Genomic DNA, 16,210 nt, shown 5'->3' with positions numbered 1-16,210 from the left:
ATTGTTGATCTGCACAAAGCTGTTGTCACGAACGGCGCACTCGCTTACGTCACTGTCGTGAGACATTCTCGCAAAAAATCACAGTTTTAGTAACGCAGTAACGCAGCGTTCCTACGGGAAAGTAACGGTAATCTAATTACCGTTTTTGCTAAGGTAATCTCTTATTTTACTCATTAATTGAAAAAGTAATCGGATTACAGTAATGCGTTACTTGTAACGCGTTACTGCCCATCTCTGCCCGTTAGTGACTTAATCACTATAATCATAGTAATAATTTGTGGCACATCTCGTATAAAGTACAACATTCTTGTTGTTTTTGACATGTTGGCTCTCCCTCGCTCCTCAAATATAAAAAACTTTATTATATTATTGTGTTTTATGCATTAAAATCTAAATATGTCTTACAATTATTCAGATCCTTCCACTGCATACTCCACATTTACTCAAACTACAGAGTGACTATAAAGAAAAGTAATCTATTACACATTACTTGTTCCTTTTCTTAAATGTAATGCAGTATGTTTGTTACTTTCACGTCTCTGTAAAATGACCTGAAACACACGGTCTCATAATATACTGTAAACCTGAGGCTAAGCACACCGTCATGAACTCCTCGTGAGGACACACCGGATGTCTCAGCACAGAGAGGCGGTCGCCACGGTGATTCTACTGTAGAGACATGAGCAGGTAGAAACAGCAGCCTGACTGTTACCTGGTGAAGTTCAGGCTCTGGCTGCTGTGCTGGAGTCTGCATACATCACTGAGTCTGTGGCTAGCTTACCGTTAGCTTAGCATTAGCATGGTGATGTGTCGCTCATAACAGCAGACTCCTCAGGGAGAGCCGAATGTTCAGCACTAGTGATGCGCGAATCATGAACGAATCGTTCAATACTCGAGAATCATTTTACTGACTCGTGAATCATGATTCACAAGCCCAACTGACTCACTGACTCATCCCTGTTGCTGTTAGCAAACTAATTCCATTAGTAGAAATATGTCTAGCTTATAATTAAAATTGTGGAGAAAAACACAACATCCAGTATCTTAACAACAACGTTTCTGCTCTGAACTGGAAGAAAAAACCCTGAGTAGAAGCTCACATCAAGACAATAGCTCCTCGGTTCACAGTAGCATCGCTCTGCTAACATGCTAACAGCACATTTGAGCTACTCACCCCCTCCCTCCTGGCTCACAGCTTCTTCTTCTTCTTGGTTGGCGACCAATGTTAAGGTCCATTACCGCCCCCTGGCTCACAGCTCAGTGGACATTTAGATGAGAAAATATATATTTGACACATTTGAGGAAAAATAAATAAATGTTCCCTTTAGATTTTTTTTTGCTATTTTTTGCTCTATAAGATAGTTGTTTTCTTTTACAATCACTCATCTTAGCAAATTAAGTTTGAGTGAAAATGTACATTTTTGCACTCTCTGGTCAACTGACTCAGTGACTCAAATGACTCAAAAATTCGATTCACTTTGGTGAGTGAGTCATTAAAATCCGATTCAGTAAAAAGAATCAAATTTATCATCGCTATTCAGCACCTGCTGCTCAGCCCTGATGAGAGTCCAGGCAGGCGGTACTTTGTACTGACGGGCACACCATGCAGCCAATCACATGCAAAGACACACTAGGATCATACTATTATGTCAAATATGGAAGGGGGGGGACAGATCCAAAGACAGCGAGTGTACAGCTGCAGGCCTGGAGGACAAAAGATTTGAAACTTTTGTCCGGGTGTGTTCTCCATAGTAAAAACATTCAAACGAAGCTTTTAATAAAATGTTTTCCCAAAACATTCAGAATTGATAAATTACACTAAAATACAGTGTTGGACTGAAGAGCCATCGGACAGCACGAGTTGTGTTAGCAGTGCTGCTGCTTCTGTCCTGGAGCCGTCTCCACTTTACCGTCACGCTCTCATCCTTTTGTGCAATGACATAAAAGTCACGTTCACAGCTGTGTGGCTGCTCTGCTGTCCGTCCTGCAGTGATTAAATGCATTACTTTACTGCATTACTGAGAATGTAATGTGATTATAGTAACGTAGCAAGTGATGATAACACGTTACACTCAGCACTGACTGTAAATGAGGCAGTTTATGTTAAACTGCATTGCAAATGTCTCAATCTGACATACAGGTTAAAAAAAAAAAACTGGAACATATAAAGTGTTTTATTTTAATTTATATATTTTTATAAAGTTGAATGAAACCAGTTTAAATAAATAATCAAACTTGTTTTTAACACATTTTAAATGAACGAGATGAGACCTCGTATGCAGCTGAGTTCAGCAGGCTCCGCCCACCTGAACTCCATCAGGTTTATCCGAAACCTTCACCTCTCCAATCAGAGCGACCACATCAGTCACACAGGTAAGACGATCCCACTTTTATATCATCTCATTATTGTTCAGGTTTTAGTCGCAGCAGCTGGGATTGTGGGTTTGTGTGTTAGTGGGTTTGTGTGTCTGCTGCTCTTTGCTTCTTCAATGGTTTGAAACAGTTATTCTAACATTCCTGTCACGTTGTCTCACATGAATGTTGTTGTTATACCTTTAAAATGTTCCCTGAGCAGCTGGTAGAACTCCACACCAAACTCCATGCAAATATTGTCTTATTTTACCCGTGTCTGTGTATATCCACTGATCACAGTCTTGGGCTTGATGATGACTGTACAGCGTGTGACAAAATATTTGGTATTTTCATTCATCCTCACTGCGTCCACAGGATACAAACATGGGGGATTCTCTATAGAGCTCACCCTGGGTCAACACACCTGAATCACATGATTAGTTCATTACCAGGCCTCTGGAGAACCTCAGGACATGTTGAGGAGATAATTTAGTCATTTAAATCAGCTGTGCTGGATCACGGACACTCGAGTCCTGGTGTAGACGGTGATGAGAACTGTTTCACCTCGAGCTTCATATTTTTTCAAAAATCATCAGCAACATTTGGATTTGATAAGACTTTTTAATGTGGTTTGTGTGACTTGTCAAATCAAATCAAATCACTTTTATTGTCACATCACATGTGCAGGCACACTGGCACAGCACATGCGAGTGAAATTCTTGTGTGCGAGAATTTCACTCGACTTTTTAATGTGGTTTGTGTGACTTGTGTACATAGTTTAATGTAACCTCATATTTCCTGTTTGTAAAATATCAAAGTAAAAGCTTGAACTCGTGACAGCTGCATGATCCTTTCAAGATCACAGGAAGTGGACCTGACTCTTTGGACCGTGGAGGTTTGTCTTCTCTCCTCTGTGGCTGCGTCGTGCTGTTAGTGCCGACGTTCTCGGATGTTTCTTGTTATTGTTTCTCCCATTGCTCACACGGCTCTCTGCATTCCTGTGACAGTGCAGTTTGTAGATAAAGTCTCGGTGCTGGTTTCTGTGGGTCACATCTCTGTGGGCGAGTTTTGGTCCACTCTTCTTTACAGCTGCAGGTCATTGAGGCTCGCAGCATCCATGCACAGCTCTCTGATCTTTGGTTCTTGTGGTTAGTTCAGGTGCAGCTTTGCAAACCTAAGTCAAGCTGCCTGGCGGCTCTTCCAACCAGGCTATACTCTTCCAGCAGCTGTAAGCCCAGGGTCCCTCACTCACACCAGTCAGGAGCTGCGATCTGTCCGTGAGTCCCGGCTCTGTCCCGGGGCCTCCGTCAGTACGACATGCTTCAAACGCCCAGCAGGAGCCCAAACCTCCTCGACTGGCTCCTCTCGATGTGGCGCAGCGGTTCAGGTTGGAGCTCCTCACCCTAACTCTAGGAGAGGGTTCAATCTTTTTCTCATGTCCTGTCATGAACTTTGACCTTTACCCTGCTAACTCAGGGAGGCAGTGACCCGTGTGAATAACTTGTACTAACGCACACTTGTGATGATTATGGAATCTGTTAATAAATGATCACTAACGACTGGGTACCACAGGTGTGACGATGAGCCGGCCGGTGATGACGCAGCCTCAGCAGCTCTTCGTTTCCTCGGTGGAAGCTGACTGGGCTTCAGGGATCTGCGACTGCTGCGACGACAAGAAGCAATGTAGAGTAACAACCACGCTTCAATCAGAGCGGACTTCACTGATCCCACGCTGACACTCGGGACCAGACTAACAGCTGGACACGGGCATGCAGCCGACGCTTTAACAGCTCATAAGAATTATTATAAGAATCTAATTGAACATAAACAAACACTCGTTCTTTAATTTATCAGCTTCCACAGAGACAAACATCAGCTGTCATCTGTTTTCCTTTGATTTTAAATAAGTTTATCATTTTAAATAGATCAGAATATAAACAGCACTGAGGTCACATGTTCGTTCATTCACACTGAATCAGTTTGAATCTAAAAATGTCCCAAAGTTCAGAATCAGACACAAAGCTTCTTTGGTTCTTTGATGAGTTCATATTCAGAGCAGCTGCTGAGGCTCTGCACCAAACTCCATTCAAAAAGCGTCAAATTATCATCAGTGTGTGAATCCATCCAAAGGCTAACAACATCAGCTGAGGTTTGGTTTTACTCGCATCTTTAAAAAAACAAAAACATGGTCTGAACCTAAGCAGCATCTACAGTGTAAACAATACGTTTATTTGTTAAACAAAAGGAAACAATTCATATTTTATGATTGAACTTTTTTTTAAATCAAATATAAAGATGCTGTTTTTATTTTTATTTAGAGTTTGCAGTTTGTTGCTCTTGTTTTTTTCAGTTTTTTGTGTTACTTTGTTTCATGTCGTTATTCAGTTTGTTTGTCGTCGTCTGTCGTTCAGGCTGCTTCGCCTTCTGGTGCTGCCCCTGCTTCGTCTGTCGAACCACCAAACAGTTCGGTCAGTGTCTCTGTCTCCCCCTGCTGGACGTGTTCGGCTGCGTCCGTCCCATCACGATGGCCATCAGGGTGTCGCTGCGTCAGCGCTACGGCATCAAAGTAGGACCACGAGGTGGCGCTGAGACGCTCGTTTGGTTGTAGTTAGCAGCCGCTAAGCTAACATTAGTCAGTGTGGCTCACTCTGCCTGTTTCAGGGGAACCTCTGCACCGACTGTTTGTGCTCCACCTTCTGTCTGCCCTGCGTTTGGTGTCAAATGGCCACCGAGATGAAGAAGCAGAAGCTCCCCACCATGCAGTGACATCATCCGCCAGTGATGATGTCATCAGCGTGAAGTCATTGCTCCAGACCGGCCGTCGTGGCCCAGCTCCGCACCAGGACAAATCAATAATCATCAGTGTTTACTGTGTTTATCAGTTATTTGTTTTTAACAAACCAGTTTTTGTTATGTTGTTCATCTGTTTACTCGATTTAGATGTTTGTTAGCTTAAATTCATTAAAATTAAATTCATGCTTGTGACTGAGCTTAAAGATGAATCGAGACTGTGGAGAGAAGCTCAGATCTGATATTTAATCATTGCACAAATATTCAGTCTGTGTGAGCTTTGAAGGTGATTTCAGGATTCCCAATTCACATGAAATCATTTAAATGTTTTTACACAATTCAGGTTTGGCTTCTAGCCAAATTCAATACTGACAAAATAAAAACCTTTAAAAATGGAAATTGTATTTAAACTTTTTTTTTATTTCTTCCCGATCAAATGTAATGAAATAAACACTATGAGTAATGTGTATGTGGAATCAAAGGTCTTATACTGTTCATTACTTTTCATTTAGCAGTTTTTCATTTTACTGTCGTGTCACTTTGCAATAAAACTTGATCATTACGTTTATAAGAAAAATATTAATAACATACTCTCTTCAGATTATTCTGATAAGCAGTAATTAATTTGTTTGTTAGCTTCTTGTAATGAAAGAAAATTCGAGTGTCCACACAGTGAAGCTGGTTTTTAGATTTTAGGGGGAAATTATTTCCTTCTTACTGAATCCAAAACTCTTCACTTAAACTTTCACTTTTTTTAATGTTATTATTTATCTCTTTATAGACATAGATATAGATATATATTTACGAGGAAATTTTCTGACGTGTCAGTAAAATTCTGACTAAACCTAAAAAAGGAAGTTTGGTATTTTATTTTGAAGGGTGGTGCTGCCGCTGCCCTCCGGGCCGCTGGTGGCGCTGTGGTTCAGCATTTTCATAAACGGCAGAGAAAGAGTCTTGAAACACGTGTGGGGTCTTTTCTGTGTGCGTGTTGTGATCAGCAGGCAGGAGTCCGAGCAGAAAACAATTAAACGGGTATCGATCACCAGTGATTATCGATCAGAAATGACGAAGGTGAAGAAGGAGAAAGTTTCGGAGGAGGGTGAAGAAGCCGGTACCGGGGGCACCGACAGGTCGTACCAGGAGCTGATCGCTCACCTGAACCCGATCGCTCAGCCGCTGGCCTCCAAAAAACTCAGCAAGAAGCTCTACAAATGCGTGAAAAAAGGTGAGAAGAAGAAGAATAACGGCCGGGAAATGTTGGAGATTGCTGTTCTCGTGGAGGTGGCGCCGAACTCTGTTTAAAAATTCACGAATTTAACGGTTTCTTTCTGCTCTGCAGTTGTTAGAGTCGATGTAGGACTTTAAATAAGAAAGTGTTCGAGTCGTCTAAAGCTTCTGGTTAATTCGGCCGTAAACACGTCGTTTATAGATGCACAGTTTCTAATCTATTGGTAATTTTCTGTGAGAAATCAGCGGCTGTTTGTACAGCGTCATCCTCAGTGAAAGGTTCAGTCAGAACCGCTTCCGGTTACACTGGGCGTTTTAAAAGGCAGCTGCATGTGCTTTTATTTTGAAGTGTTTTTAGTATGTGAGAAAATCTCCTTCACAGTTTGGTTTGTGAGGGAACTTTTGTTGTCGGGAATCATGTGAACGATGTGTTCACACTGCAGATGTTAGAGCTTTAAACATCCAGATGTGCTCCTCCTCACTTTAAATGCAGTTTGCAGCTGGACTGGGCTTGAAGGAGGCGCAGATCCTTCATGTTGCACTTGAGCTTAAAACTGCAGGTTTTTGACTGGAGTCTGGTTCAATGTGTCTCTGTTTCTATCGTCCAGCTGCCAAAGTGAAGAACATCCGACGAGGAGTCAAAGAAGTTCAGAAGTTCATCAACAAAGGAGAGAAAGGGTGAGCCGCTGCTGCACCTTCCAGCGCGTCCTCAGGTGTGTCCAGGTGTTCGTGACGATCACAGGTGTGTTTATGTGTTTCTGATGTGTCTGCAGCATCGTGGTGATGGCGGGCGACACGCTGCCCATCGACGTCTACTCCCACCTGCCCGTCATGTGTGAGGACAGAAGCCTGCCGTACGCCTACATCCCGTCTAAAGTGGTGAGTGACAGTGGACAGGTGTGCTGAAGGTCTGTCACCTGATGGGGGCGGGCTCTGAACGCGTCGCTCTGTCAAGGTTGGATGGAGGCGTCATGGGCGTGGCTGAAACTCAGTCTGTGCTTGCAGAGCGCCGCTCACACAGCATGTGTGTGCACTGCTCGCTGCACTTTCCTCAGCGCAGCAGGAAAACGTTACAGTCGACACGAGTGTGTCTCAGAGCGCTGTGTGAATGTGACGTCTCAGACGGTCCGTACGAGTGTGCAGGCGTCCGTGTCTCTGCCTGCTGTTTCTGACCATGTGGACACGGCTGCCCGCGCTCCGGCTGCCCGCGCTCCGGCTGCCCGCGCTCCGGCTGCCCGCGCTCTGGCTGCCCGCAGGCGCTCCGGCTGCCCGCAGGCGCTCCGGCTGCCGGCAGGCGCTCCGGCTGCCCGCGCTCCCCAGGCAGCAGATTATACAATCAGGAGTTCAGCTCTTACTCTGTCTTTGGACAGCGTGCACCGTCTGTGGCTGTGGCGCTCATTTGACCTCACGTCTTGTAGAAAACAGTTGGTGAGGATGTCGGAGAAGCTGATTGGTTCTTGTACAACACTTTGTACGACTCACAAAACAAACTTTTCAGCTGAAGCTCCAAAAGTCGATTCTGTTCATCTGGACGTTTTCAGTGGGAGAAACGTTTCGTCATCATCAGCTGACTCCTTCAGGGTTCGTTCGCTTGAAATCCTTGAAAATGCTTGAATTTTAATGTTGTCTTTTCAAGGTTTGAAAAGTGCTTGAATTTCAGATGTGGTGCTTAAAAGTGCTTGAAAGTGTAGCTGTGTTTCATTCACCACAAATAACTGATTGAATCGTTTTCTTATCAGATAGAAATAAAATGAGTCGCGAATTTTCCCCGCCTGGCTGCCTTGCATCTGTTTCACCGTGTGGCCCCGCCCCTCCCTCGGACAGTCGGGGATGAGTGCGCTAACATACCTGTAGGTCGCTGTTTTAATGAGTGTTTGATGGAAAACAACAATGGCGGAGTTTGTGCTCTCCAGTCATGATAGGTGAGTGCTAGTAAATATTTTCCAGTACGTGTACGTTACACACGCTGTTTTTAAATTGTGATTATTATTTTGCTATCAAACTCGCTGGAGACATGATTGAGATGCACTGAGTGTGATGCAGTATGGCAGCGCTGTTATGGGATATGCTGTGAGCTTAGCTAACATTACTGAGCAGTGATATGAGTTCATTTACTCCAGTGAAAGCTTTAAACATTAGCCTGATACATAACTAGCTAACGTAGGCTTTCTGGTTAACCCTCTGGGACCAGTCTCCATTTCAACTTGGGTCGAATGTGCAGATTTCAAACTATGTATCAGTGTTTAAACTGTGTTGATAGGCAACGTAAAACCGATGTTTGTTTGTTTGTTACAACAGTGGCGTTTCCTCCGGGAAGAAACGGTAAAAACAGCGTTTTCTAAGGAGAGCGCCAGCAAGCACGCTTTGCTTGTGAGTGAAAAAAGAAAAAACACTCCATCCCTATTGGTGGAAAAATGTTAACGTGTGGACCAATCAAAAAATGATACGGCAACATGTGGCACCTGGTTGTTTGGGAAGAGGAGGTGGTTTTAGGAGTGAGCGAGAGAGAGAGGGAGGTTTGTGACGTTTGCCATGTTTGGAGTCTCAAGTTAGTGTGTTGCATTTTGTAGTTAGTGTGTAGTCGTTGTTTTGTGTGTCAGTTCTAGTAGTGAACGTCACAGTTGCTGCAAAAAAGCCACCAACAGCAGACTGCAGTGTAAACATGTTTGTGGGTTTTGCAGTCAGTAATATCTCTTTCTACTCGTATTTTAAATTTTGTCTGAATTTAGATCAATTGTGCTGAAACAGTTTGTCAAAATGAGAAAATAACAGATTGGCAAGATAAACAGTTTTTAAAGGTGAAAGATAGAGAACAAATCAACCCTGGACCCAGAGGGTCAGAGGCTAAAAGTACTCTTTATATTTGTGTGTATAGCTGCAGCTTCTTTGAGTATTAACTTGGTGCTTTTGGGTGAAGTGATGGTGATATGACTGATCCAAAGAATAGCCTCTTGTTTCTGTGCGACCACAGTTTCATTCAAACTGTGTTTATCGTCAGCACCGACACATTAAACCACTTCAACATTATAAATGTCTTCAAGCTCACACTGAGGCCTGTGGGGCACAATCAGCTGCTGAGACAGTTCACACAGTTATGTGTGTTTGTACATGAATATTTCATACTGTAAGGCTGCCTGTTTATTTAAGGCAGATGAACAAAATACACTGGACTTGTACATAATAATATGACAGATGATAAATTAAATATTTTAAGTGGATGCTTGTGCATCCTTAAAGTCTTATATGTTGAATTGAAGTATGTGATGTGTTCAGAGCCTCCCAGTCTGTGCTGTTCTCCAGTCTGACTGTGCATGATGTTATCAGCACAAACACTTCAAAGGTGACGTTTAGGCCTTCAGCAATGATACAGACAGCGACGTAGTTAGCAAAAGGTTTTATTGGGAATTAACTTAAAAAACAAACAAACATCTGTCTCCTACAGGAAAGAAGCATCAATATCTGATGAGAAGACTTACTTATTTATTTTTGGGGGGGTCAACAGGAGAAGAATATCTAACGAGTTGATTTGACTTAATTTTAAGTGAAAGGTGCATTTTGAGTTTATACACGATGTATAGAAGGCCGTTTCCTTTTGCAGTGGTTTGTTTTTCTGTTTCTTAACAAAAGGTGAACAAAGATGTTTAAGTTCACCTGGGATGATTTGTTTTCATTTTCACATGGTCTTACTGAGGTGACGCGAATCGAAACATGCATTCTTTTTTTTGGGGGGGGGGGTGCTGGAAAAGCTTGAAAAGGGACCTTGAAAGTGCTTGAAAAGTGCTTGAATTTGACCCTGAAAAAGGCGTATGAACCCTGCTTCTTCAGTCTCAGCTGACTGCAGATTTCAATCTTATAAACAGGACATTTGCATAATGACTGAAACCAGCCCACTGAAGGAACAACGGGCTGGGGGGTCAGCTCCTTAATCTTAATTATGCAGATTCTCATGACCGCTGATCAGTGGCCATGAGCACCATTGAAAACATCCAGATGAACAGAATCAACTTTTGCAGATTTACTTCCCTGGATGATCGAGTTGAATTACAAACACCACTAAGTGCGGCACATTTTCTTACTCTTAAATCCCCCAAATTATTATCTAAAATATACAGAACACTTTCTAAATTAGATGAATCAATATCCCTTCCTACTGCAAAGTGGGAAGCAGATTTATCAGTCAACCTAGACCAAAACTTCTGGTCTCAGATTTGCTTAAAAACTTTTAAATTAATTAAAAATCCCAGTCTGCAATTAATACAATACAAAATACTTCATAGAGTGCACTATACAGGTCATCGGATGTTCAAGATGGGCTTTACATCTTCCAACAACTGCTCACACTGTCAAGGCAATACACCAGACAATTATATCCACGCTCTTTGGTTCTGTCCACCAGTGCAGAAGTTTTGGCGCGAGATATGTGAAGACTTATCAAAGTGTCTGAAATGTAACATTCCAACTTCCCCCTTAGTGTGTTTGTTGGGCAGCTTAGATAATGTCACTTCAGAAAAGAATATAGCCCATATGATTTTCACTGCCCTATGCATAGCCAAGAAAACAGTCCTCATGAACTGGAAAAATAAAAATAATCTTAATTCTAACCAATATAGAAATTATCTATTAGATTACATTAGTCTTGACACAGCCTCTGCCACCACATCAGATCAATTGCTCTGGGCCCCTTTTATCAGCTCCATCACCTAGTGGGGGTGGGGGGTCATAGTTTGGTCCCGCCTTCACTGTTGTGATTGGTGAGGGGGTAGGGACAGGCTTAGGGCGTCGGGGGGTTCCCCGGAGGCATCTTCCTTGGGGGGCTCAACCCGGGGTAGCGGTCACGTCCGGTTGAGGGCTCTGTTGGCTCTCAGGTGACTGTTTCCTCGCGGCTGCGTGCAGCGGGGCTAGGGGAGGGTCTGTGCTGACGGACGTGGGTTACTGACCTGGCAACCTGGCTGCCCCTGGGTGGGTCCGGGATGGGCGTGAGGTTCTGGGGGTGCTCCGTCTCTGGGCGGGGGCCCGGGCCGGGCCTCGGGGGCTCGGGTCCTGGTTGGTGTGTTGCCGGGGTTGTGGGCGGGTGGGTGCATGGGGGCCCGGCCCTGGAGCAGGGTGCCGCCGGTGCATCGAGCCGCCTGGGGGGCTCTTCAACTGGTGGGGGGGATGGTCACATCTGGCAGGAGCTTTCTTCTCTCAGGAACTCTCTGCAGGAGGGGGAGATACAGGAGAGGTGGAGGAAGATCTCAGCCTGGGCGTTTACCGTCTTATGTAGTCTGGAAGATGTGTGGTTGGTGGGGTGGGTGCAGTTTTCTCTGTGGTGGGGTTGGGTGGACTGTCCAGGGCTCTGTGGAGCCGGGGGGCGCTACTGCACTGGGCCCCGGTCTGATGGGCCTGGGCCCCCCTTCCCTGGCGGGTCGCGGAGGGTGGGAGTGCCTACTGGGGTCAGCGGGGGAGCTGGCCCCAGGGAGGGGTTACCTGCCCCTCCCTTCCTTCCCTCCCCATCTCCAGCTGCCTCCCTCTTCCCGCTCCTCCACAACCACCCACACATGCAGGGCCTTGGAGTGGGGGTATGTCACCAGGGTGCAGAGGAGGCTACCCCCCCCCCCCCCTGTCCCCTTCTGGCTGCCTCTGCCTCAATTTTATCCCACAACTTAGACATTCACATTATTCACACTCTCATTACACATACATATAGGATCTTGGGGGTGGGCACAATCACGGAGTCCAAATCACCATCAGGGTGTATACCTCACCCCTGACGTCGTTGCCCACCTCTCAATTTTAAATACACTTAGTCATTGAGGGTTAGCAGGAGGGACTATGCGCTTACCTGCTGCTCTCTGGCAGGTAGCTCCAAGCCCTCCTGGGTTTTAATTGCACCTTAGAACACATATGCATCAACACTACAATGAGCGGGTGGAGGGAGGTTTGGAGTCTTCTCCCACCCCCATTCTCTGCGGCCTGCTGGAGCGGGAGGGCTAGTAGGAGGAGTTGGCCGTCCGACTGCGGTCTGGGGTGTGGGGCCTCCCTGCTGCTGCGGAGTCGGGGTGGTCTGCCTCTCCCCACCGCAGGGAAAAGGGTAACACCACCTGGGTCTGGGTGCAATTCCCCCCTCCAGGGGCAAGGGTACCTAGACCCGGATTGTAGAGTACGCTTGGGGAGTGTGATTGTGTGTACAGCGTCTCTTTATGTCTGTCTCCACGTTGGTTGAGTGTGGAGTAAGTGCATATGAGAGCATGAGGGTGGGAATGGATGTTTGTGTCTGTGTGTGCCTGTATGTCTGTGTCTATATGTCAGGTTGGGTATCAGACGCCACCTCTCTGGGGACACCTCAGGCCCTCCAAGGTTTGGAGGCCTATCTCCACCCACCACCACTTCCCCTGCCGGTGGCGGACTCCTTCAGGTGTCGGTGTGTTGGTGGTTCTTTGTGTCTGGGGGTGGGCGTCCGGGTACACACCGGCTCACTCCTTGGCGGCCGCTTGTCGGGGCCTGGGGCCTGGGGCTCGCTCGGGCCCCCTTTGGAGGTGGGGTGCCCCCGGCCTCTCGGCCTAGGGCTCGGTCACTCAGGCGCAGCTGGGGGCCGGCGGAGCTCACGGGCGCGTCACTGCAACCCCCCCTGGCTTCTGCTCCGCGGCTGCTGAGTGAGCCCTCATCTGGGACTCTCCTCAGCTCTTACTGGAACAGTGGCGCGGCTGCCCCTCTGTTGGTCTTCCATGGTCTCTTGTGTTCTGGGGGCCTCTGGATGTCTGGAGTTTTGATCTCCTCCATACCCGCTTCACACCCTGGAGGACGGGGCTGAGGCCCCCCCACACTCCCTAGCAGATCATTACATGGAGAAACCTTTGGAATGCAAGCATGCTGATCCACACAGGTATGCACACATGGGTATTCACAGACGCGGACTAAAGCTTTCTTGGCTGCTGCCTCAAAGCACACTGTGCGCTGTCTATCTTGCGTGCTGCACAATATCGTTTATTACTTAGTAAATACTGATATCTATGACTAGCTAGTTTATTGTGATGGTGCTTTGTTTTCTCTATTATTATGTTGCTCTTTGTTGTTTGCTGTCTCCTCTGTTTGTTTGTTTGTTTTTTTCTCCATACAGGTGACCCAGGAGTTTTTTTTTTTTTTTTTTTTTTTTGTTTTTTTTGTCTCTCTTCCCCCCCCTTCTCACCGTCTCTTCTCCCCTTTGGTTTTCTTTTTTTCTCTCCCCCTCTCTCTCTCATTCATTCCCCCTGTCCTATTTATTAAAAAAAAAAAAAAAAAAAAAATGACAAAGGATGAACTGAAGCTCTGCCATCACGTAATGTCGCATACTGCTGTTTCTGATGTCATTTAGAAAAAAAAAAAAAAAAAAAAAAAAAGATGATCGAGTGTGCATCGAGACGTTTTCAGTAGAAAAGCTTTCTTGCATGCAGATCAAACCACCAACCTTCTGATTAGTCGATGACCGGCTGAGCTTCAGCCAATCAATCAAATCAAACGTCTGATCATGTGACACGTGAGCACGCGTCAGCTTCAGACTCTTATTTTCAAATCTTTTGTGATTTCCTGACTTTTAGTGTTGGGATAATTTCTCTTATTTTGAAAAGTCTGTGTGCTTCCAATTCAGTTTTATTTATACAGCAACAAATCACAACAACAGGTGTTTCAGGGAGTTTTTAGGACTTCCTGATAATAATGAATTACAGTCGTCCAGCCTGGAAGTAATAAATGCATGAACTAGTTTTTCAGCGTCACTCTGAGACAGGATATTTCTAACTTTAGAGATGTTGCACAAATGGAAGAAAGCAGTCTTACATATTTGTTTAATATGTGCGTTGAAGGACATGTCCTGGTCAAACATGACTCCAAGGTTCCTCACAGTGTTACTGGAGGCCAAGGTAATGCCATCCAGAGTAAGAATCTGGTTAGATACCATATTTCTAAGATGTTCAGGGCCGAGTACAATAATCCTTTTTTGTCTTTAACTTATGAACATATGAAACCCAACAATCATATGACCCCCTATGAGCAAGGGTGGGGCGGGGCCATCTGCTGTGATTGGTTGGGATGAGAGAAGCAGAGAGGTCTGTTAACACATAGTGAGCAAAGAAGAAACACCCAGTGCATCATGGGAATCCCGGCAGTCTACACCTACTGCAGCATAACTAAGGGAGGATTCAGGGTCACCTGGTCCAGCCCTAACTATATGCTTTAGCAAAAAGGAAAGTTTGAAGCCTAATCTTGAAAGTAGAGATAGTGTCTGTCTCCTGAATCCAAACTGGAAGCTGGTTCCACAGAAGAGGGGCCTGAAAACTGAAGGCTCTGCCTCCCATTCTACTTTTAAATACTCGAGGAACAACAAGTAGGCCTGCAGAGCGAGAGCGAAGTGCTCTAATAGGGTGATATGGAACTACAAGGTCATTAAGATAAGATGGGGCCTGATTATTTAAGACCTTGTATGTGAGGAGCAGGATTTTGAATTCAATCCTGGATTTAACAGGAAGCCAAAACAGGAGAAATCTGCTCTCTTTCTAGTCCCTGTCAGGACTCTTGCTGCAGCATTTTGGATCAGCTGAAGGCTTTTCAGGGAGTTTTTAGGACTTCCTGATAATAATGAATTACAGTCGTCCAGCCTGGAAGTAATAAATGCATGAACTAGTTTTTCAGCGTCACTCTGAGACAGGATATTTCTAACTTTAGAGATGTTGCACAAATGGAAGAAAGCAGTCTTACATATTTGTTTAATATGTGCGTTGAAGGACATGTCCTGGTCAAAAATGACTCCAAGGTTCCTCACAGCGTTACTGGAGGCCAAGGTAATGCCATCCAGAGGAAGAATCTGCTTAGATACCATATTTCTAAGCTTTTCAGGGCCGAGTACAATAACCTCAGTTTGATCTGAATTAAGAAGCAGAAAGTTAGCGGCCATCCAGGTCTTTATGTCTTTAAGACATTCCTGCAGTTTAACTCATTGGTATGTGTTATCTGGCTTCATGGACAGATAGAGCAGGGTGTCATCGGCATAACAGTGAAAGTTCTGGCTTTAAAGTGTTTTTCATTTCCTGACTCTTATTGTGAAACTCTGTTCCAGGATCTGGGTTCCTCTGCGGGCTCGAAGAGGCCGACCTGCGTCATCCTCATCAAACCTCATGAAGAGTACCAGGAAGCGTATGACGAGTGCTTGCAGGAAGTTTCCAGCCTGCCCAAACCCCTCTGAAGCCCACCCGGCCTCCCCTTCATAAGCCCCACCCCCTTCATAAGCCCCACCCCCAAAGGAACAGTTCTTCCTCCAGCTGCGCTAACAGTTTCCATCCACTGCCAGTGTTTGTGCTAAGCTAGGCTAATCCAGCAGGAGAATTTTAAATCCAGACTTCAGATAAAGAACGATGTTGATGTTTGAGTGAAAAATGTTTCTGTATGATCGATGTATTGATCTGTGATCAGGACTGTGAAGGCAGATGTTTCACAGATGTTTTTGTTTTTTTCTTATTAAAGTCGTTAACGCTGTGACGCGTCTGAACTCGTTCCTGCAGCCGCACAAACATCTTGATGGTCGCGTCGCCTCCTCCCCTTCATAAAGGATGCTTCAGTGTCTCCTCAGGTAAAGGAGGCAATGAAGGATGCACTGACCTGACAACAGCTGTTTGAAACGTTACCTGTGAAACACGAACGGGAGCTTTAACGAAACAGGTCGTTATTATATTTACATACGTGCTGAACAAAAGGATCGAAAAATAATTTATTACAACATTTTTATTTTTTACATAAAATCTGGACTGAAAATTATTTTGTTCAACATATTTTCTCTAATTGTTAAATTATTACAACATGTTTGATTATATATGTAAACAATATCAAATGTAAA

General features: G+C 45.0%; 2 protein-coding genes across 2 annotated transcripts; both read left to right on the top strand.

The window, feature by feature from the left end:
* Positions 1-2,119: 2,119 nt before the first annotated feature.
* On the top strand, positions 2,120-5,118 carry LOC146624889 (cornifelin homolog B-like). Its single transcript, XM_085364806.1, has 5 exons — positions 2,120-2,140; positions 2,265-2,373; positions 3,925-4,035; positions 4,764-4,918; positions 5,014-5,118. Exons 1-5 carry the CDS (start codon positions 2,120-2,122, stop codon positions 5,116-5,118), a joined length of 501 nt encoding a protein of 166 aa, XP_085220932.1.
* Positions 5,119-6,092: 974 nt separating this feature from the next.
* On the top strand, positions 6,093-15,846 carry nhp2 (NHP2 ribonucleoprotein homolog (yeast)). Its single transcript, XM_085364803.1, has 4 exons — positions 6,093-6,367; positions 6,978-7,047; positions 7,143-7,248; positions 15,437-15,846. Exons 1-4 carry the CDS (start codon positions 6,205-6,207, stop codon positions 15,560-15,562), a joined length of 465 nt encoding a protein of 154 aa, XP_085220929.1. The 5' UTR covers positions 6,093-6,204; the 3' UTR covers positions 15,563-15,846.
* The last annotated feature ends 364 nt before the right edge of the window (positions 15,847-16,210 follow it).

The sequence above is a fragment of the Diplotaxodon limnothrissa genome, linkage group LG10 (genome assembly GCF_057381915.1).
Source record: "Diplotaxodon limnothrissa isolate DT_005_m linkage group LG10, D_limnothrissa_male_GT1.1, whole genome shotgun sequence".
Classification (NCBI taxonomy): domain Eukaryota; kingdom Metazoa; phylum Chordata; class Actinopteri; order Cichliformes; family Cichlidae; genus Diplotaxodon; species Diplotaxodon limnothrissa.
Note: the sequence above shows the minus strand (reverse complement) of the source record. Positions and strands in the feature narration are given on the sequence as shown.